The 22,879-nt window shown below is 31.3% G+C and overlaps 1 protein-coding gene and 3 long non-coding RNA genes across 5 annotated transcripts in view; 1 reads left to right on the top strand and 3 right to left on the bottom strand.

Moving 5' to 3' along the window:
* The window catches only part of Frj (membrane bound O-acyltransferase domain containing farjavit), a 36,501-nt gene extending 20,982 nt beyond the window's left edge, over positions 1–15,519 (bottom strand). Inside the window, exon 1 of the mRNA XM_070303545.1 lies at positions 15,272–15,519. Within this exon, the coding sequence (XP_070159646.1) occupies positions 15,272–15,483 (212 nt within the window). The 5' untranslated portion in view covers positions 15,484–15,519. The remainder of the gene's footprint in view (positions 1–15,271) is intronic.
* Positions 154–15,265, bottom strand: LOC138937356 (uncharacterized). Its single transcript, XR_011447498.1, has 3 exons — positions 15,183–15,265; positions 1,359–1,380; positions 154–528 (listed from the first exon to the last, which is right to left on the bottom strand). It is a non-coding gene; the product is annotated as an uncharacterized lncRNA (long non-coding RNA).
* Positions 6,669–8,037, bottom strand: LOC138937357 (uncharacterized). The gene is made up of 2 exons (XR_011447499.1): positions 7,006–8,037; positions 6,669–6,819 (listed from the first exon to the last, which is right to left on the bottom strand). It is a non-coding gene; the product is annotated as an uncharacterized lncRNA (long non-coding RNA).
* A 1,696-nt stretch (positions 15,520–17,215) lies between the features above and the next one.
* On the top strand, positions 17,216–22,879 carry LOC138936782 (uncharacterized). Of its 2 annotated transcripts, none has more exons than XR_011447426.1 (3): positions 17,216–17,365; positions 21,234–21,476; positions 22,340–22,879. It is a non-coding gene; the product is annotated as an uncharacterized lncRNA (long non-coding RNA). The 2 variants fall into 2 exon arrangements; XR_011447427.1 differs by having other exon boundaries at positions 22,336–22,879.

Below are 22,879 nucleotides of genomic sequence, written 5' to 3'. Positions count from 1 at the left end.
AAACTGGGCATAATTTTTGTTAAACTTACAAACTTATTATTTTATGTATTCTACTCGATATAAAATGAAGCAAATAAAACGCCACTATCTGAATATAGTTATAATTTAATACAAAATTACAAACAAATGTGTCAAAACTTATTCATCCTTATTATCACTAACATCAACATTCTCTACAGATCGGTTACAATTATTCGGATGATATACTTGTCGTAATTACTTGTTGTAATTTTCAAAAACTAAATATTTTACGATATTTAATTTTTTATATCAAAATATATCAGATTAAAATATAAAATAACTTAAAAAGTACTTAATAAAAAATAGTTTATTACAGTGTTTTGGAAAGCTCTCGAGATAAGCTACAAGAATATGTAATGAAAAATAGGGTGTTCCATTTAAGAAACGGAAGTTGACCTTCAAATGACCTTGAAAATGACCTTTAATGTCAAATCTAAGGTCATTATTAGATAGCCCCCTTTGTTCCCTACAACTTTTATCGGAGTCGTTTTCCTTCAAACGTTGATCCTGAAAAGTTATGAGGGTGGAACTTTTAAAATAAGACAACCATGTATATAGGGTAGGGATGGACTTCGTTTCGCGTGGAAAATTGGAAATATGTAACTGTATAACTGTATAATATGTAACTATAATAATCCTATAAGAAATGCGTGGGTGGAGGATAAGTTCCGTCTCTCCCCGGCGCAACCTAAGGTAGCCCGACCCCTCCAAAAAACTAATATAATCCAAATCTGTTTCTAATTTAAAGTTAAGTTATAAGATATGTAAGATTAGATATGGGTTAGATGAGTTTTTTTAGAGGTAGAGCGCACGGGAAGGAGTTCCTCCCCCGATTATTCATTTCCTATAGAAAATTATACATATATTTCTACTTATTCATACAATTTTTTCTACATTTCAATTTTCTAAAAAACGAAGAATTACATTCCATTTATAAATTTTTTGTTGTTGATAACTTTTTAATAAACAATGAATGACGGTTAAAACTTTTCAAATATTATTCATGGACACAACCTTAGTAACATATGTCAAGGTCAAAGTCATCGTGATAGGTTTTTTTTAAATATATTTACTATTATTTTTAATATTTAATTCAATAATCCCCTTACTAACTGCTATGCGTACTTTCCCGTTTTCAAATTTATGTTAGAAATAAATGAAACCTGCAAGCCGCGGCTACTAGTTACTACGCTTAAATATATATACATATAGTTATTGTTTCCATCAGTTTAATTTCTAATCATATCTAAAATACAATCTCAAAACAGAAGATTTAGAATACTAAGTTAATTGTTTAGAACTAACAGGAATGGAAAATTGTCTGTTTTACTACTTACTTGAAGCAATAGGAGTTTCATTCTGAAAAATTATATTTTTGAGTTCTTTTATAAATTAAATTTATATTTGATTGACAAAAAGTGTAAAAACTTCCGAATATAATTTTAATATTAAACTATAAAAGTAATTCAAATATTATATATACAATTTTATTGTGATTAAATATTTAAAAAAATTATGTAATTGTTGATAATCTTACCGTAATACTTTTATATACAGAATAATAAGACAAATTTAAGAGATAAATGAGACAAATTTATCAGATAAATTTAATTAGTGTAAAAAAAAAAACAAATAATTGTTTAAAAAATACATTGTAAATAATTAAATACTTTTTCTTAAAAACAATAATTCTTTTTATATTAATTGATTTGCCTCATTATTCTGTACATAAAAGTATTACGATAAGATTATCGAAAACTAAATATTTTCCGAGATATTTTAATTTTTATATCAAAATATATCAGATTAAAATATAAAATAATTAAAAAGTACTTAATGAAAGAATACTTTATTATAGTGTTTTGAAAATAATTTTTCAATTCAATATTCAATAGGCTTTCGAATTTTGAAGTGAAACGTTTCATTTAAAAATCATAAGATAATTTTTATATTTCGATAAAAAAAGTAAGATAACAAAAAACTGATTGCTATACTGCATGTACTTTTTGATACCATAAAATTTTGGTTTGAACCATTTTTTCATAAAATAGTTTAAAAGCAATTTAAAATGGTTAAGTTATGTAATATCCTATATACACGCAAAATATTATATATGATAAATTAAATATAAGATATATATTAAATGTAAAAGTTTTAAAAGTAAAGTATAAAAAAATTTCTCGGAAAATTAACTCTCCACCGGCAATGTGGGGATTTGAAACAGTCAATTTTTTTCATTGTGAATTTTAGAATAACTAGTAGATAGTGGGATTCGATATATCCTCCTAAAAGACTTATTAATAGTGAGGTTATATGTGTAAGAGGATACTAGTATTCAATTATTTGTTTTTTAGTAGTAAGGACAGTTAGAAAATGCGTCTGTGGCCTCATGGTTGCCGACCACAGAAATATTTTTGTAAATCAATAATTTAGATTTCTTTTCGTGTTTTATATGTTTTTTATGCTAATTTCAATGAATATATAAAGATTTTGGTTTTAAAAGAGATTTTTCAATGTTTTACACAAATCTTTTTACTGATTTCAATAAATATACCCAGTAAGCAATTTGATAACAAATTGTTGCCAAATTGGCATCAAATTTGTTTAAAATTTGGTAACAAATCCAGTGCCATCTGTGTCCGCATTAAGCTTGTGTTTTGGTAACAAAGCTTGCTGACATAACCTGATAGCAAATTGACGACAAAAACCGAGCAAAACTTGACATGACTTGTCGTCAAATTGATGGCAAAAATCGAGCAAGATCTGCGCAAGACAATCTGACAGCAGATTGTCAGCAAAAACCGAACAAATTCTGCAGCTTTTGGCCATTCATATAAAATAGTATATTTAAATGGATAAAGTCTCAACCCTAAGTAATAAAATAATGATAAGTTTTGGTCATAAAATGACCATTAGATAATTAGACATTATATAGAATCATATATTAATGTGGTAAAACATATAGATGAATTTAAATAATATATTTAATAATTATTATTAGAACAATTTCTGTTCAAAAAGATCTTTAATTTATAAAATTAAAGATCTTTTTGGACAGAAATTGTTTGAATAAGTGAAAATCGAACAATTATCTGTCCGATTTGCAAAAAATCAATTCAATATCTGAATTTCCTGTATAAGAATTGTGTCAAAAATTGAACTGATAGAAATATATATATTATAATATTATTAGCATTTTGCAGGCTTTATATACACTCATGACAAGAATTTGAATACGAGTATAGATAATGAATAACACGCCGCATAGCGATAAGCGACTGAACTATTTTATAATACTTTGTAATAAGCTGCAGATTCTGTTCGGTTTTTGCTGCCAATTTCCCATCAGATTGCGCACTCCAGATCTTGCTCAGTTTTTGCAGACAATCTGATGTCAGTCATGTCAGCAAGCTTTGCTCGGTTTCTGTCGCCAATTTGTTGTGTAGTTATGTTAGCAAGCTTTGCTTGGTTCTTGCCGGCAATCTGCCAGTTTAATCGGTAATAACAACTCTTATACCAAATTTGTAATCTTTTTGCTGACAATAATTTGTAGCAAGCACTTGACAATATCTGTTAGAACAGACATGGCTGACTGGGTATGTATAAAAGATTTGTTTCATAGATTTTTGGTATTTTGTTTTTTGATTTTTTGATAAATAGATTTTCGCAAATAGATTTTTTGATGTTTTGTTGTGCGTTATATGCTAAGCCAACGAAGAATACTACACGTATTATTGTAAGGACTGTGCCATAAATATTTTTATTCTTTGTAGTTTTGTATTTCGTATATACTTATTTTGATACAAATAAATTGAAGTTCATGATCAATCTGCTGCAAAAATAATCTTGTTTTTTTCTTGAATGAAACTTTTCTTTCTTACAAAAGTCTTCCTTTTCTGATGGTCAAATAACTTAACCTTTTGGAATCAATATTATTATACTCATAAAAGTTATAAATTTTTAATAAAAATCACGTTTTTTCAACGTTTGCCCAGCAAGCAAAATGATGCAAATTTTGCGCAAAGTTTGCAGCAAACTCGGGCATGCCTTCATAGCAAAATTGTGACAAGATGTGTTTGCAAAAAGCTTAGCTTTTGCTGGCAAAGCTTGTCGCAATAGTGTGATGCACATTTTACGCAAATAATAGAGCAAACCTTGCCATGCACGGGATGACAGCAAATTTATGGTAAAAATAGGGCAAATCTTGCCGTGCACGGCATGACAGCAAATTTGTGGTAATTTTCTGTAGAAGGTGATTCAGAAACTCTGCGACAAACTCTGAGAAACGATAAATCTCACAGAGAGAAATATTTTTTGTGAAGTAAACCATCATGTTTTCTGACGCGTCGTTCAAGAATACGACCGCGCAGATAAGAGTCTTAGGTGACATTTATTATAATTATGAGATAATGATAATATATGAATAATTGAAAATGAATTCATAATATGATGAATATATGAATTATATATATATATTTACATTTTAAAGCCGGGATTACGAGGAACTTTACGTAACGGGATGCGACGGGATGTAAAGTAACGTAAAACCTAAACACAATGTTTTCTATGTTGTCAATTACGACTGACTTCAACGTAACGTAAAATAAATATTAGAACTTAACGTGACGCGAAAGCTTGCCAATGTTAAGCTTTGACGTCGCGTTCTGTCAAGTCGGTCTGTCGATTAACGACGTTTTATTAGAGTGTGTGAGGGCGCATCCCGAAATATATGATAAAGAAAATGCAGGATTCAAAAATGCCAAAAGAAATGAATGCTTCAAAAGAAATGGATCATGAAAATGGAGTTCCTTTAATAGGTTAAATCAATCACCAAACTGGATTCTTCTCCGAAAAATCTCCCTCATACCAATAGTTCGTATTCGTTTTTTCTTACGCAGTTTCGGATACAAATATCCGGCCAAAATTAAATTAAAAAATTGATAATACTGCCTCACGATAGAATTCATTTTTCGTATTCAATCGTTTACGGTTTACGTTAACGTCACGTTACATTACGTCCCGTCGCGTCCCGTTACGTAAAGTTCATCGTAATCCCGGCTTAAGTAAACAATAAATGGATGATTTAAAGTTTTTCAAACATTTTTCTGCCCGATCTAAAAGAAACAATCAGTCCAATATTTGAATTCTCTATGTTTGGGATTGTATCAGTAATTGAACTGATAGAAATAATTATATTTTTAATCTTCTGCCAGTTGATTTTTGCAAGCTTTATATATTTCTAAAAATCAAATATGACTAAATATGACTAAAAATCAAATATGACTAAATATGACTAAAAATCAAATATGAGATGGATGCACATAGCGCGTCACATAGCGATGAACAAACAAACTATTGGCAGAATACTATAGTTTTGTAAAGTTTGTAATAAAGTAAAGTTGTAAATTTGCTGTCATGCCGTGCATGGCAAGGTTTGCTCTGTTATTTACGTGAATTTTGCGTCTCGTTGTGCCAGAGTATACTTTGTTCTGTTCTTTCGTAAATATGTTATCATATCATGTACAATAATGTTTGTTCTGTTCTTGTCGTAAATTTGCTATTATAGCGTGTATAACAAGATTTGCCACTAATTGACATAACGTTTGTGTTACACTGTGAATAGCATCATAGGTGTTCTTCTATGCGTAAAATTTACGGACAAGCCTTTTTCTATTATTTACAGCATCGTCAGACGAAAAATTTTGCCGTCAATTTGCTTTAAACTTTTAGACAAACCAAAAGAAGATAAATGTTTGCTGCACAATTGTTGTCAAAATTAAAGCCCATCTTGTCGCAAAGCTTTGGCAAAACGTGATTTTAACATTCTTGGCTATCTGGGTGTGCTCCGATTTAAATCTATATAAAATAAGTAGAATATAATCCAATCCCTCTATGATGATAAAGACTTCTTATTAAGGGGATGCACAAGCTCGTCTGTTTTACCGATCAAAACGATTATTATTTTGCACACCGAAATCTTTTTTTTAGTTGATTAGGATAATAAATCCTTTTCCACGATTTAAGTACACATCGAAACAAAGATGAGACTTCACGAGTTTATGTTAAAAACAGAAAGAAACTAAAAAATTATAGTTTTTTATCAGCTTCTGGCGTCAGATCGGAACAATACTTATGTAATATAAAAGTTTTGCACTGTGTACGTGCAAAATAAGATATCTGTCTGCTCGGAAATGCATGAAAGAATATAGAAACGTTTAGAAACGTGTTTAAAAGCCTAGTAAAAAAGATTATTGTCTGCAAAAATTTTGTGCATGTGTGTGTGTGCGAGATCGAGGCTCAAGAGTAAAGCGGGGAGCACATACTTTTGCATAAGCGCATAATCGTAAGCATAAGGAATTTAATTGGTCAATTTCCTCATGTATAAGGAAATTAACCAATCAAATTCCTTATGCTTATGATTATACGCTTATGCAAAACTGTATGCTCCCCGCTTAAAACAGAGCAGTAGATTAGTTGCGTGATGTCGCGATAGGCAGAGCTGCAATCTTACATGACAAAGAATCCCTATAGATAGAATCTGGCCACGGTGCGTGTTCCTTTTTATCGGTTAAAACGAAGTTTGGAAAAACATAGCGGAACCAATAGAAATGGTTATAGGAAGCATAAGAATTTAAAAAGAAATGAAATAAGAAAACAAACAATTTTTATTTATTTAAATAAGAATATTGGCAATCCATAATGCTTTTCTGGTGGGATCTGCGGGAAGCAAGTAGAGTGAAAAGCCTTTCTGATAATAATTCTTGCATTGTGGAATACAACAAGTTGGCATTTTGAAATCTGAAAATTCATATTTCATTGCACTATTTTATAAGATTGTCTTTTTTTAGTTTTTTACTGTTAAGAACAATGTGAGGTTAAGATGACAATTTTTATAATAAATACACTTTTTTATAACATCATAACTTTTCACTGTATTGATTTTTTATTTTGTTTGGAAATCATATACAGAATAATTTTACTTACTTTTATTATCAATTTGTAGCCAAACAAAATTTTTACAATGCAATTGCAACTACACTGAACTACACGCATTCATGTATATACCGCCGCCATATTTTTCCAAAACTAATTGAGTGGCTAGACTCTATCTGTAGGGACTCTAACATGACAAAGCCAGACATAATCGTACTATTTTTGTCTCTTTCATGTGTGTGAGAGTAATATACATGTACGCACTAACATTATTGCAGTATCTTTTTTCTCTCGATCATACGCTCTGTCTCTTTCTAATCGCTCACTCGCTATGTACTACGTATCGCTTAGTTTCATGTTCCTCGTATATTCTCTTAAGGCTCGTACACACTTGCAACAAAACATCGTAACTGCAACATAATCGTAAACAAGATCGGATAGGGGTGATGTTACGCGTACATGTTTGAGAAAAGTTGTCACCCGAACCGAACGTCGTCGCAAACAAGAACATTCTTGCGTCCCACTATGTTCGTGGCAGTCGTGAGATAACACTCAAAATGGACAGAAGTGTCGTAGCTGCAGCAGCATATATTTATATATTTATATATTTATTCATTTGTTTGCTTATATCAAGCCAAGCATCATTTCTCATTATTTTGTGATAATAATTCTGATTTTTTGGATTCCAGAGCAAATCTTTTTCTTTGTAAATATCAATAAATCGTAGAGTAGTTTCTTCGTTCCATTCCATGCTGAACGCTAGTATATACTCAAACTACATACTGGCGATAGTGGCGACTGATGCAGACTGATCACCGATGCAAGCTGTGTTACGCTCATTTGTTTTGAAGCCCGTCCAAACGACGCGTAATCTCACTGCGTAACATCTTTTGATGCGGCGCAGAAATACCGACAAGTGACGGGACGCAGTGTAACTCCACCGCGAACATTTATGTTGCGCTTAAATGTTCGGTGCGAGGTTACAGGGTATCGTCCATACATTGCGTCGGTGTTACGCGACGGCGTGGCAGTTACGATGTATTGTTGCAAGTGTGTACGAGCCTTTACGCGTTTACTCGCGTTTCTCCCTCCCTCCCTCCCACCCTCTCTCTCTCTCTCTCTCTCTCTCTTTTTCTCTCTCTCTCTCTCTCTCTGCTTGTTCATTATTATATTCTTTTGTTCCCATTATTATATTCTTTTATTTGCTCAACTTTTATTCTTTCTACTCTCGTCTCCCTACATAAAAATAAATAAATTTATTTATTTATTTTTATTTTATACCGCATAAATGAGATATACAATAAAAGTTATTATTTTCTTTTTTTATTTTACTACAATTAATACAATACATAATTATGTTTCACTATAGTTAAATACAACACATGCACATACAAAAATACACATGCACACACGCACACATATATAATACTTTTTTTATTTATAAAATATACAATATCTTACTTATGCTTTATAAAATAAAGATGAATAAATAAATTTATTATCACGTAGGAAAACAAGAATAAAAGTCGAACTAATAAAAGATTATAATAATGGAAATGAGAGAGAGAGAGAGAGAGAGAGAGAGAGAGAGAGAACGAATGAGGAGCAAGCGAGATAGCAAACATGAAAGACTTTCGAAGTCTCGCTCGCGAGGCTCGCTTTATCTATAATCTCTCGCGTTATACAGGGTGTCCTAGACCACCCGTACACCTCTTTTCTTTCAAAAACTAAGCATTTTAGAGAAAAACGTTTTCAACAAAAATTGTATGGTTTTGAGGGGAACATAAGATAGTGTCATTGGTTTGACCTTGGATGGCATCGTTAAAGTCAAGTCAAGGACACCTTTAATTTCTTAAATGAAACCCCCTATTTTTTATTACATATTCTTATAGCTTATATCGAGAGCTTCCCAAAACACTATAATAAAGTATTTTTTCATTAAGTACTTTTTGAGTTATTTTATATTTTAATCTGACATATTTTGATATAAAAAACTAAATATTTTACGAGATATTTTAAAATATTTAGTTTTCGATAATCTTACCGTAATACTTTTATGTACAGAATAATGAGACAAATCAACTAGTATAAAACAATAATTGTTTTTAAGAAAATTATTTACAATGTATTTTTTTAAACATTTGTTTTTTTTGCAGTGTCCCGCAATGTGATGTCCACACTGAAACTGTGTATTCTTTTTGTTATTCTAAATCAAAAAATCTTAATACACATATGCCCTAATCGATTGTTTCAAAATTATAGCGAAAAAACAAAATTGCATAAAATAAGAACAATATTATTTATTAAAGATAATATTATTTATTGATAATTAAACAATAATTAAACGATAATTAAACAATAATTTACTTTATAAATTACTTTATAAATTGTTCAAAGTGATCACCATTTTGGTCTACACACACTTCTGCTCTTTGACTTATTGATGTTGTAGAACACAAAAGAAGTTCCGCATCGTTACGTATATTATTACAAGCGTCTCTAATTTTATTTAATAATTACTGCCGATTGACTGGCTTATCCGCATAGACTAGAGATTTCATGTGCCCCCACAAAAAATAATCCAGAGGAGATAGATCAAGAGATCTTGCAAGCCAATTTATTGGATCTCCCCCGCCAATCCAGCGCTCAGGAAATTTTTCATTTAGATATCTCATAACAATTCTGTTAAAGTGAGGTGGTGCTCCATCTTGTTGAAACCACATTTATGTTCTGATGTTTAAAGGCAGATCTTCAAGATGTTCGGGCAACTGTTCTTATAATAAATGCAAGTATCGTTCAACATTTAAATGATCTTCAATAATGATGGGCCCTATTAGATGATTACCGATTATACCGCACTAGATATTCACTGAAAATCGATTTTGAAAATGTGTTTCAGTAATAACATGAGGATATATTTTGATATAAAAAATTAAATATCTTGTAAAATATTTAGTTTTTGATAATCTTACCATAATACTTTTATGTACAGAATAACGAGACAAATCAATTAGTATAAAAAATAATTGTTTTTAAGAAAATTATTTACAATGTATCTTTTTAAACAATTATTTGTTTTTTTTGCACTAATTGATTTGTCTCATTATTCTGTATATAGAAGTATTAAGGTAAGATTATTGAAAACTAAATATTTTACAAGATATTTAATTTTTTATATCAAAATATGTCAGATTAAAATATAAAATAACTCAAAAAGTATTTAATGAAAAAATACTTTATTATAGTGCTTTGGAAAGCTCTCGAGGTAAGCTATAAAAATATGCAATAAACAATAGGGGGTTTCATTTAAGAAATTAAAGGTGCCCTTGACTTGACCTTAACGATGCCATCCAAGGTCAAACCAATGACACCATCTTATGTTCCCTTCAAAACCATACAATTTTTGTTCAAAACATTTTTCTCTAAAATGCTTAGTTTTTGAAAGAAAAGGGTGTACGTGTGGTCTAGGACACCCTGTATATCTTATTATTACTGTAAAATTTTTGTTTTTTGCGCTTATTGATCCTAAAATAATTACAATGAATTAATGATTTTTTACCGATTAAAATGATACTAAACACGATATAAATCGGATAATTTTTAATCAATTATATAATTAAAATTATGATTACTTATTTCATTAAAAATAATCCGATTTATGTCATATTTAGTGTCATTTTAATCGCAAAAATGTAATTAATCCATTACAATTATTTTCAGATATATAAAATGCGATATACAGAGATTTTATTTTCTATTATAAGATGATATATACACGTCACAGATTACAGATAAAGGGAGCCTGGCGAGAGAGACTTCGGAACTTTGATGTTTGTCATCTCGCTTGCTTCTTCATTCTTTTTTGCTCTCGCTTTTATCGATTCGTCTGCTTTGGGGATCTTTTTTCTTTATGTACAAAATATAAACATTTTATGAAATAAAAATTGAAACTTACATTTTGGATTTTATTAGTATGAATATAATTATAATGGATTAATGAGATTCTTGCGATAAAAATGATACTAAACACGACATAAAACGTACAATTTTTAATGAAATGAATAATCATAATTATATAATACATAATTGATTAAAAATAATCTAATTTATGTCATGTTTGGTATCATTTTAATCGCAAGAATCTCATTAATCCCATTATATTTATATTCATACTAATAAAATCAAAAATGTAAGTTTCAGTTTTTATTTTATAAAATGTTTATATTTTGTACATAACGAAAAATCCCCGATGCTGAAGAATCGATAAAAGCGAGAGCAAAAAAGAATGAAGAAGCAGGCGAGATGACAACCCAGACAGCACAAAACATCCTCAGGATCATCCTGAATATGTCCAGGACGGTTTAGGACATTTGTAGGATGTTTTAAGATATTATTATAAATATATTTATAAAAATTTAATATGCATACATAATTATTTTTAGTTGTGTCGGCTATTTTATACAATTTAGAAATCTTAAATATTATAATAAGTATTAATGTCCTATAAATGTCCATTGGATAACCCCTGGATGTCTGTAGGATATATCTGCCCTGTCTATTATATTGGATGTCTTTTGGATTTCCAGAGGACATATACATGTGCAATTAATTGTTAACATTAATTTCATTTAATATTAATAATTGAATTTAATGTGCACATTTTCATATATCCAAAATTATTATTTATTTAATATTTCATGAGAAATGTTACTGTTCGCAACATTCCAAAAACTTTACAAACAATAGTATTCAACCGCTAGTTCGTTTGTTTACCGCTATGCGACACGCGAACTCGTATTTGAGATTTGGTCATGAGAATTATATAAAGCTTGCAAAGAGCAACTGACAGGAAATTACAAATGTAATTATTTTCTATCAGTTCAATTTCTGATGCAATCCCAACATAGGGAATTCAGATATTGGATTGTTTAGAAAATATTACACACCTCAAACCAGGGAGCCAAACCTAAAATATTCATGTACAGCACGAAAGCCTCAAATATTAAAGAACGGTGAACTATTTTTAATAATAGATTTTTAATATTGGCAGTAAATAACAAAACATAATTTTAATTTATATTTAAATTTTCAAATTTGCTCCTTGAAACATACGAAAAATATCCCTAACATATCCTATAAAAATCCTTAGGATGTTCCACAGGATCTCCCTGGATTCTCCAGAGGTTAATATACGGCTATCATTTACTCTTCCTCAGGACATCCAGAGAAGATCTGAGGATTACAATGGGATATCCTGAGGATATCCTACATGTATGTCCTGGATGCCCTTTGGACGTCCTAAGGACATCCTTGTGCTGTCTGGGAAACATCAAAGATTTCCGAAGTCTCTCTCGCCAGGCTCTCTTTATCTGTAATCTTTGACGTGTATATGCCATCTTATTATAGAAAATAAAATCTCTGTATTTCGCATTTTATATATCTGAAAAGAATTGTAATGGATTAATTACATTTTTGCGATTAAAATGACACTAAATATGACATAAATCGGATTATTTTTAATGAAATAAGTAATTATAATTTTAATTATATAATTGATTAAAAATTATCCGATTTATATCGTGTTTGGTATCATTTTAATCGGTAAAATATCATTAACTCATTGTAATTATTTTCGGATCAATAAGCGCGAAAAACAAAAATTTTACAATAATAATAAGATATATAACGCGAGGGATTATAGATAAAGCGAGCCTTACGAGCGAGACTTCGGAAGTCTTTCATGTTAGCTGTCTCGCTTGCTCCTCATTCGTTCTCTCTCTCTCTCTCTCTCTCTCTCTCTCTCTCTCTCTCTTTCTCTGCTTGTTCTTTATTGTATTCTTTCATTCCCATTATTATAATCTTTTATTTCTTCGACTTTTCTTTCTGTTCTTGTTTTCCTACATGATAATAAATTAATTTATTCATCTTTATTTTATAAAGCATAAATAAGATATTGTATATTTTATAAATAAAAAAAGTATTATGTATGTGTGCGTGTGCGTATGTATTTTTGTATGTGCATGTGTTGTATTTAACTATACCATAGTGAAACGTAATTATGTATTGTATTAATTATATATAGTGAAATAAAAAAAGAAAATAACTTGTATTGTATATCTCATTTATGCTATATAAAATAAAAATAAATAAATTTATTTATTTACGTATAGAAAGATAAGAATAAAATAGAAGAATAAATGTTGAATAAATACAAAGGTATAATAATGAGAATGAAAGAATAATGAATGAACAAAAGGAGAGAGAGAGAGAAAGAGAGAGAGAGAGAGAGAGAGAGAGAGGGAGAGGGGAGAGAGAGAGAGGGGGGGGGGAGAGAGAGAGAGAGAGAGAGAGAGAGAGAGAGAGAGAGAGAGAGAGAGAGAGAGAGAGAGAGAGAGAGAGAGAGAGAGAGAAGAGCGAGTAAACGCGTAAGCGAATATGCTAGAAGAATAAAGCTAAGCGATACCCTCACAGCATCGAACATTGCAGTAAGATTATAGGGAGATTACAAACTTACATATTTTAATGGTCATGTTACTGATATATACCACTAATCTTATAATAAAACCTTACTTTATAATATTGTCGGAAGATTAATGGAACTTTATTTTAATATTTTAGCAACCTTACGCGCTAAGATTTCACTTTTTACATATGCTGAAAATATTACAAAACTATGAAATATCGTTTAATATTAGTAATTGAATTTGTTATGCACGTTTTCATATATCCAAGATTATTATTTATTTAATATTTAATAAGAAATGTTACTGCGCGTAATATTTCAGAAACTTTACAAAAAATAGTATTCAGCCGCTAGTTTGTTTGTGCGACACGCGATGCGTACATTCTCGTATTTGAATTTTAGTCATGAGAAGTATATAAAACTTGCAAAGAGCAACTGACAAAAGATTAAAAATAGAATTATTTTTATCAGTTCAATATTATACTGATACAATCTCAATATAGGGAATTCAGATATTGGACTGATTGTTTCTTAGAACGGGCAGATAATTGCCTGAAAAAGTTTAAATCACTCATATTGAACATACAATATATATATATTTTTTTTTCAATGTTCCCAAAAATACACTAATAAATAGCTCGTTTCAGTTAATTTTATGAAGTTTTTGCGAGATTACATATAAAAAAAAGAGTTTGAACTATTAAATTATTATTGGAAAAACAATTGGAAGCTATTGAAAACCAACAGTATTTAATCGATTTTTGCTAATATAATATCTTTTTGCAAAGATTCCTTATTGAAAATAATATTAGAAAGTTTGTGTTATGTTGTATGAATATTAATACAACGTTACGCGCAAAGTCTTTGGAATGTTAATGGGATTGGGCGAACATTTTCATGTTGCTGAGAGGTTAATGGCAGATTTATTAATCTCCATAGAATGTTATTATCTTACAATTTAAGATGATTGGAACCTTATTGGGATGTTGATATGCTATGAAGGTATGCAGTACGTAGTAAGCGAGCGATTAGAAAGAGAGATACAGAGAGAAACAGAGTAAGCGTATGATTGAGACAAAGAAGATATTAGAAATTGCGATAATGTTAGTGCGTACATGTATATTACTCTCTCATGCATGAATTAAAGTTTGGTAATTTATTAATTAATTATTGTATATAAAACAGTAAAAATATATTGTGATATTGTCTCATTTCAATATATGGAACACAATGCAAAAGATTGCGTTTTCTATTATGCATATTTGAAATAAAGCGGGAAGCACACACTTTTGCATAAACGCATAATCATAAGCATAAGGAAATTGATTGATCCCCGAACAGCATTAGCGCAGTATCATGGCGCCTCCTAAAGCCCGTATCAGCATTGAAAATTGAAGATTAAAGATTGGAATTTGGCTAATCAGAACAAAAGGAACTAAAATTTTTTTATCATGATTGGTCAAATTTCAAGCTTCAATCTTCAATCTCAATCTTGAATGCGTAGTCTGATACGGGCATTAAAGGTTTCATAAATATACGAGAATTTTTTCAGATTTTTATACGAAACAATAAAAATAGTAAAAAGGCCGGTGCGGCTTTTAAAGTCCTAGGTTATCAACTCGAAGGTGTTAAATTATACATGTTGCTGGCAGAGAGTTAAAAAAAAAAGATTAACGCACTATAATAATTTAAGTCAAATATAGTTTAACTAATAAACATTAATATATAATACATATGATTTCTATGCTTCAAAATACATACTTACGTAAAATTTTAGTGGAATCAGTGAACAATACTCTAAATTTAGCAATTATCGAACAATTTTAGAGATTGACTTTAAAAACATATTCGTACTTCCATGACAAGTTGGTTATGATAATGGCGTTGATAAGAACAGTAACAATTGGATGTAAGGCTGACGATCCTGAAACACAGATCACTAAGGCAAAGCCAAGAACGGTTGCGATCCATTGTTTCACTTGAGATTCTTTTATTGTACGATAAAAACATCCGAACGCCATAGAGAGTAAAAGCAGCGACACATACACGACATCGTTCCACAACATCGTTCTTTAAACGTGTAAGCAAAAAAGAAGATAATGATAACTAAATATCAGCACAGATAATATACCACAAACTTTATATTACTAGACCGCTAACTCCTACGAAATACATGGCCCCGAAAAGTATGTACACAATACATGCGCACGTGACATCAGAATGATGCATGCTATGGACCAATCAGGTAATATTAAAAAGAGATGCCAGAATCCATAGACCGGTATTCATAGTCAGTTCTTATTTCAAGATCATCTTAAGTAATGTCTCAAGATGCTAATACGGCTCTGTTGTTGATTTAGGGCATTTTAAGATTGTGCTTAAGACGGTCTTAAATATAAGAACTGACTATGAATACTGGCCATAGGCACCTCTCTCTCGCCGAAATAGTGGCGACAACCAATCAAAAGGATTGTTTATTCCAGTATGTATAGAGTTCACTGGTCAGTCTACTGATCTAGAGTCCTATATCTATAATCTATATAATCAGAGAAGCGACAATGGCGTTCTGCTTGCTGATTGGCTGACCACTACGGGCCCGTTCTACTTAACGACTGCAACGCTCACGTATCATTTCATCTTTGTTGTTCACCGAAAGTTAAATAAAGATAATGCTCGCGAGCGTTACGGTCGTTAAGTGAACGCGTCCTATGTTGGCGGTTAGTTTGCATGTAGTGAATCCTACGTGCAAACTAATCGCAACCGGCGTACCGTAGATGAGAAAAAATATTTGTAATATTATTTTCCAAAAAAAAAAAAATTTGAATATTTCTGAGACATTTTTAAGACATTTTAGATTACACATGAACAGCTGCGGGACCAACATGGCGATCATGGGTAGCATGGAGAGGGTAACGATGTCGCTTCTCTGATTATATAGGACTCTACACTGATTTATATAGAGTTCTAAAAGCTATCATCAAAAGCTATTATCTTTCCATTAGGAGTAGGCCTACTGGAGAAACCATTTTAAGAAAAACGCATCAACTATTAGTACTTCATGGGTGATGTGGAAACTATCAAAATTGTAATTATTATATATTACTATCTAACATATATTATTATAACATATATAATATATGTGTATAAGTGTATAATAGATTACATATATGTAATATATTAATAATAGAAATTTTGATATTTAATTATTTATGAAAATAAAAATTATCTAACAAGGAAAATTTTAATGACAATTTGGCAAAAGATACGATCCTAGAATATTTTTTATATAGGGACTCTCTTGAAGCACAGTGTTACCCGCGCGATCGGCGGCTGTCGAGCCTCGAACAATAGTGGGGGAATCGTAGGCGTTGCCTCAGATATCAGCCCGAAAAGGACATTTAATTCCGAGCACTGCTTTAAATCATTTCCTACTTTTAACAATAGTTTTTCAAACTGTGTCATTTTGTGAATCTCTTCTTGTGTCTTATTTATTTGAATATTTCAACCATTCAAAATCTCTTGCTGCATTTATATTTTTATTTTATTTTAATTTACACTGCCAGAGTAATAACGTTTTATAATATATTTTTGATTAATAATAATAACACATACACATATATCTATTATATAATGAAATAAATGAAATAAATATAATTCTGGGAAACAATATTCTGCGCAGATGCTTGACGCTGCCATGTAAAAGCACCTTAACGCCGCTATGTAAAGGCACTTTAACGCTGCAATGTAAAGGCACCTTAACGCTGCCATGTAAAGGCATCTTTACACGCCCGAGAGGCGTGCATGCGTGGTAGTGCTGTAAGTGATATCAGAGAGAAGCCTGAAAGAGACAATGCCGGCGATTTTCGTGGGATGCTTTTTCTAGGCCGTAAAGCAGCGCCGTGCATCTACTTTTAGGAATTGGAAACACTTACCCACCTACACTTTTCGGTACTGTCGATCAAATCTCCATATGGTTCATGTCCGTGATACATCCACTTTTCGATACTGTCGGTCATTTGGTTCATATCCATGCTACATCCACTTTTCGATCTTTTCGATAATGATAATCATAGATATAGTGTATCTAGACCGAGCGTTTGCCTTTATTTAAGGAGTGGGGATAAAGATGCACGTAGAAAAGGGCATACTCTATTTTGTGCCCCTTGCGTTTTCTCTCGCTCGCACAAAGCATAGCGCTCTCTTTTGTGTCATGCTACGTGCGAGCGAGAGAGAACGCATGCGGGACGAAACATAGAGTATAGGTCTGTTCTTTACAGCTGAACTGGCTGCACCAGTTCAGAGCCCATCATTCTCCTTCCAATGGGGACAGAAAAAGATAAACTCTGAACCAGTGCAGCCAGTTCAGCTGCAAAGAACAGATCCTATGTCCTTTCCTACGTGCACCTCGGCTCTCAGCTCCCACTTCTCAACACTCGATCTAGATATACTATGTCTATGGTGGTAGTACACTGATTGCTTGACAAAGAGAAATGTTGGCGCCGTCTTTCTCTCTCTTTCATCTCGTATGTGTGTAGTATCCGTGAAAGCACACACCGATACGTTCAGCACACGGATGCGATCGTTGAGACATAAATCTAGATAAGGAGCGACAATCGCGTGCTGTCCTTCCCCATACAGCACAGAACATTGCAATTAATACATTGCAGTAATATTACAATCTTGCAAGTTGCAATGTAATATTGTTGAGACATTATTGGAACATATAATTGTAATATTTTATGAGAATGTTACAGCAATATTTCAAAAACATTACAAAAAACAGTTTTCGGTAATCGCTAGTTCGTTTGTTTACCGCTATGCGGCGCGCGTTGCGTTATCTATCCCGCATTTAAGTTTCAGTCACGATGATTACATAAAGCTTGCAAAGAGCGCCTAATAAGATTAAAGATATAACTATTTTTATCAGTTTAATTTATCCGATACAATCCCAACACAGGGAATTCAGATATTGAACTGATTGTTCAGTAATCGGATACATAAATATGCAAAAAAGTTAAAATTATTCGTTAATTGTCTACTTAAGATGTAAAATAGAGTCTAATATCTATATAAGTAAAATTTTAACTTTTATGAATGAAATTATTTAATCATTACTATTTTCTTAAACTTGTAAATTATTTATAAAATAGCGATGTTAACTAGATAACAGGAAATTGTTAAATAGTTTCCATTCCTATATAAAACCAAAAATTTGATAATAATTTTTTAATATGCACGATATTTCAGATTTAAATAAATAAACTTCGAGAATATATAAAGACATCCAAGAGAGAAAAAACTCGTAATTGCGTAAATTCTCAATCTTTTTTTCTTATTTCTCTTGGATATCTTTATATATTTTCAAAGTTTATCTATCAAATTTAAAGCGTTCTGCATATTTGTAGCAACGCATTTCAATATTATACAAATACATTGCACCGTAACATTACTGTAATATTACATTCCCAGTAAGCAATTTGATAACAAATTGTTGCCAAATTGGCATCAAATTCGCTCAAAACTTGGTAACAAATCCAGTGCCATCTGTGTCCGCATTAAGCTTGTGTTTTGGTGACAAAGCTTGTTGACATAACCTGACAGCAAATTGACGGCAAAAACCGAGCAAAGCTTGACATGATTTGACGTCAAATTGATGGCAAAAATCGAGCAAGATCTGCGCAAGACAATCTGATAGCAGATTGTCAGCAAAAACCGTACAAATTCTGCAGCTTTTGGCCATTCATATAAACGTATATATTTAAATAGATTTAAAGCCTTAACCCTAAGTAACAAAATGATGATAAGTTTTGGTCATAAAATGACCATTAGATAATTAGACATTATATAAAATCATATATTAATATGTTAAAACATATAGGTAAATTCAAATAACTTAATTTATAAAATTAAAGATCTTTTTGGACAGAAATTGTTTGAATAAGTGAAAATCGAACAATTTCTGTCCGATTTGCAAAAAATCAATTCAATATCTGAATTTCCTGTATAAGAATTGTGTCAAAAATTGAACTGATAGAAATATATATATTATAATATTATTAGCATTTTGTAGGCTTTATATACACTCATGACAAGAATTTGAATACGGGTATAGATAATGAATAACGCGCCGCATAGCGATAAGCGACTGAACTATTTTATAATACTTTGTAATAAGCTGCAGATTTTGTTCGGTTTTTGCTGCCAATTTGCCATCAGATTGCGCACTCTAGATCCTGCTCAGTTTTTGCCGACAATTTGATGTCAGTCATGTCAGCAAGCTTTGCTCGGTTTCTGCCGCCAATTTGCTGTGTAGTTATGTTAGCAAGCTTTGCTTGATTCTTGCCGGCAATCTGCCAGCTTAATCGGTAATAACAACTCTTATACCAAATTTGTAGCCTTTTTGCTGACAATAATTTGTAGCAAGCACTTGGCAATATCTGTTAGAACAGACCTGGCTGACTGGGTTGTAATATTTCTAAGGGCGGACATTTCAACGTTGCCGCAGACTTGCAGTAACATTGCAGAAACATTTCGCAATTTCCATGCAATATTATAATGTTTCAATGCAAGGTCTAAGCAACGTTTCTGCAATCTTTCGGTGCTGTATGGGTCTGCTCTAACGTATTGTTTTACAGTCGAGATACAGCCTGAAAATACTTTCTAGCCAAATAAATGTATGTAAAAAAAGTACAAATAAATGTATTTGTAGCATCGGGATAATGTTTTTGAACTACATCTGAAAAATAAGAGAACGAGTTTTAGATCTAGATTTCAGTAATCAAATTAAGATGCGCAAAATAGTTTGTCGAGTTTTTTAATAATAAATGTATCTTAAAATATTGCTCAATAAAGAGAATAAATCATCAATTAAACAATACTTTCCTAAAATAGTTTTTCACACTAATTCAAATTCGATATTTGTTTATTCCCATTACTCACAATTTTCGAGATATTTTTCAATGTTTAGAATCAATTTTTATTAAATAAAGGGTAAAAACGATTTCAATTACTGATAATCAAAAACATATTAGATTTTCGCAAGCATTTTTCAAATTTAAGTTTGCATGTTGAATCGAAATCCGTTTCAATTTTCTTTGAAGTACCTATATTATTTAAATAATGTTGAATTACACACTTCATTACATTACATTTGTTAAAAAATGTTATTAATTCTTTGAAGCAAAATTTTGTATACAAGTGAATTTCATGAATATGAATGACTTGTGTATTTTAGGTCACTGATTTCGAATCTTGGCCAGAATTTTAAATAGTACAATTACAGAGTCAGTGTTGTCATACTGACTAAATCTACAAAACTTTGCTATATTGATTACACCATTTCCAATTTGAAAATTTCGACATTCAGGTTCGAAATCAGTGACCAAAGAGACCACAGAGCTTTCATTTTCATTAAATTCTTATGAGTTGCTCCAAGGGATTAATAATATTTTTTAACAAATTAAATATGCAATTCAACATAACTCAAAAGTATGGATACTGAAACAAACTTGGAACGCATTTCAATTTAGCAATCAAAATCAATTTTAAAAAGCGTTTGCCAGAGTTTGCCAGATGATATTTTCGATTACCAATAATTTGAATCATTTTTTAATCATAATCGGCTTTAAATATCTAAATATCTGGAAAATGGTGAATGATAAAGGAAAACAGTTAACTGATTCGGATTCAACATACAAAAATTTTCTTTCATCTGAGATAAAAAAAATACATTAAATTTATCACCAATTAATTAACATTTGTAAACTAATTACTCTGTTTCAATAAAAGGAAGTATATTATAATATGTTACATCCAGACTCAATGAAAGGAAGAATCAGCGGGAGGGCGTAACCTACTTACCACTAGTCAAACGCTAAACGATGCATCTCCTAGAGTCGAACGAACAGACTAGGGCCCCAAATAGGTCAACGATCGGAAGGACCGCTCTTACCCTATCAAAAGACCGTTCGCTCGGCGGTCCCTTTTCTGGTAAAGGAACTGAATCCTTATTACCCGGGACGGGATGTTGTGCGATTTCGGATAACAGGAAGGAGATCAGGTTAATAAATTACTCGAATTTAAATTTTAATGTTACATTTATTTAAGAAAATGGAAATAAATGATTTAAAAAAAATAAAATTTAATAAAGGAACATTTAATTCGATTCACGAATATATATTGTAAATTTCCAACCGAAATTTAAACTTTAGTTTCCCCGTCTAATTCCGGTTGATGTCCTCCGTATTTATTGTAACACCCGCGAGAACATAATTTTCCTTCACCTACACTCACGCACACGAACACAACTACACATTAGAATTTAAGAAAATGTATTGTTAAAATAAAAATTCGTGAATCGAATTAAATGTTCCTTTATTAAATTTTATTTTTTTTACATCATTTATTTAAAAAAAAATATATATATATATATGTAGTTTTAATTACTGATATAAGTTATTAGGAAAATGAAAATTGGAAGATAGAGAGAAAAGAGGATAGGGGGCAAAAAAAATAGGGCAAGGTTGTGTATCATGTACTTGTATATTGTGTAAGTCTCGCGGAACTAGCTTAAGTTTAATGAAATTTCCAACAAAATTCGGGTCTACGGACGCTCGAGCCAATTCCTTCTTAAGCCGCCTATTGCGACGATTACGTGAACTTAGTGCCGCTCGGGAAGACCGTTTTATTCTTTCCACTAAGGAAAGATTTGTGAATGAGTAATAATAACAATAATATTGTATGGTAGGAAAGAGATGTGAAATAATTCTTGGCGTTTCTGTTTTAAAGATTATATCCGGGTAATAAAAGTTGTTATTTAAATATTAGGTATATAAAAGTAGATGTGCTTTATATTTTGTTATATATATATTTTTTTTTATTTATTAGTATATTTATTATATCTCTCTTTTATTATATAGTTAGGCGAGATGAAACCCATAGAGAAGGACTGAATGAAATAGCGAATCTCTCTGCAAGATATATGTGTCTTGGTAAAGAGAAGGAAGCCACGGGTCGCTCTGGGAAATGCAGGTGATCCTCGGTGACGTGAAGGAAATCATGGGTCGCTCCGCGAAATACTGATGACCCTCGGTGAAGTGAAGAAAGTCACGGATCGCTTCACAAAATGCAGGTGATCCTCGATGACGAGTGAGGATGTGAGAGAAGAGACTTGAAGTAATGTTTCTGCTAAGGGGTTAAATTTATTATCCAAGAATCATTTCAGGAAAAGAAAAAAGAAAATAAAAATAAAAGAGATGGGAAAATTTAATGACTTACTATTTATTGAGAGCGTTGTTAAACTAAATCACAAATGGTTTGCGGGGCGAGAAGATCTTGGTTCGTGCTATCAGGTTGGATGGAGATCGCTGTAGTTATAGGTGATTTTGCAACACAATTAAGAGTCTTAATACACTGATTAGTTTTCTTTCTCACTCACAACTTAACTTCCTAAGGCTATCACAA

This window comes from Polyergus mexicanus, unplaced genomic scaffold (assembly GCF_030449975.1).
Source record: "Polyergus mexicanus isolate NDT 795.1 unplaced genomic scaffold, iyPolMexi1.0 SCAF_10, whole genome shotgun sequence".
NCBI classification, from domain to species: Eukaryota; Metazoa; Arthropoda; class Insecta; order Hymenoptera; family Formicidae; genus Polyergus; species Polyergus mexicanus.
This window is presented reverse-complemented; position numbering and strand designations above follow the sequence as displayed.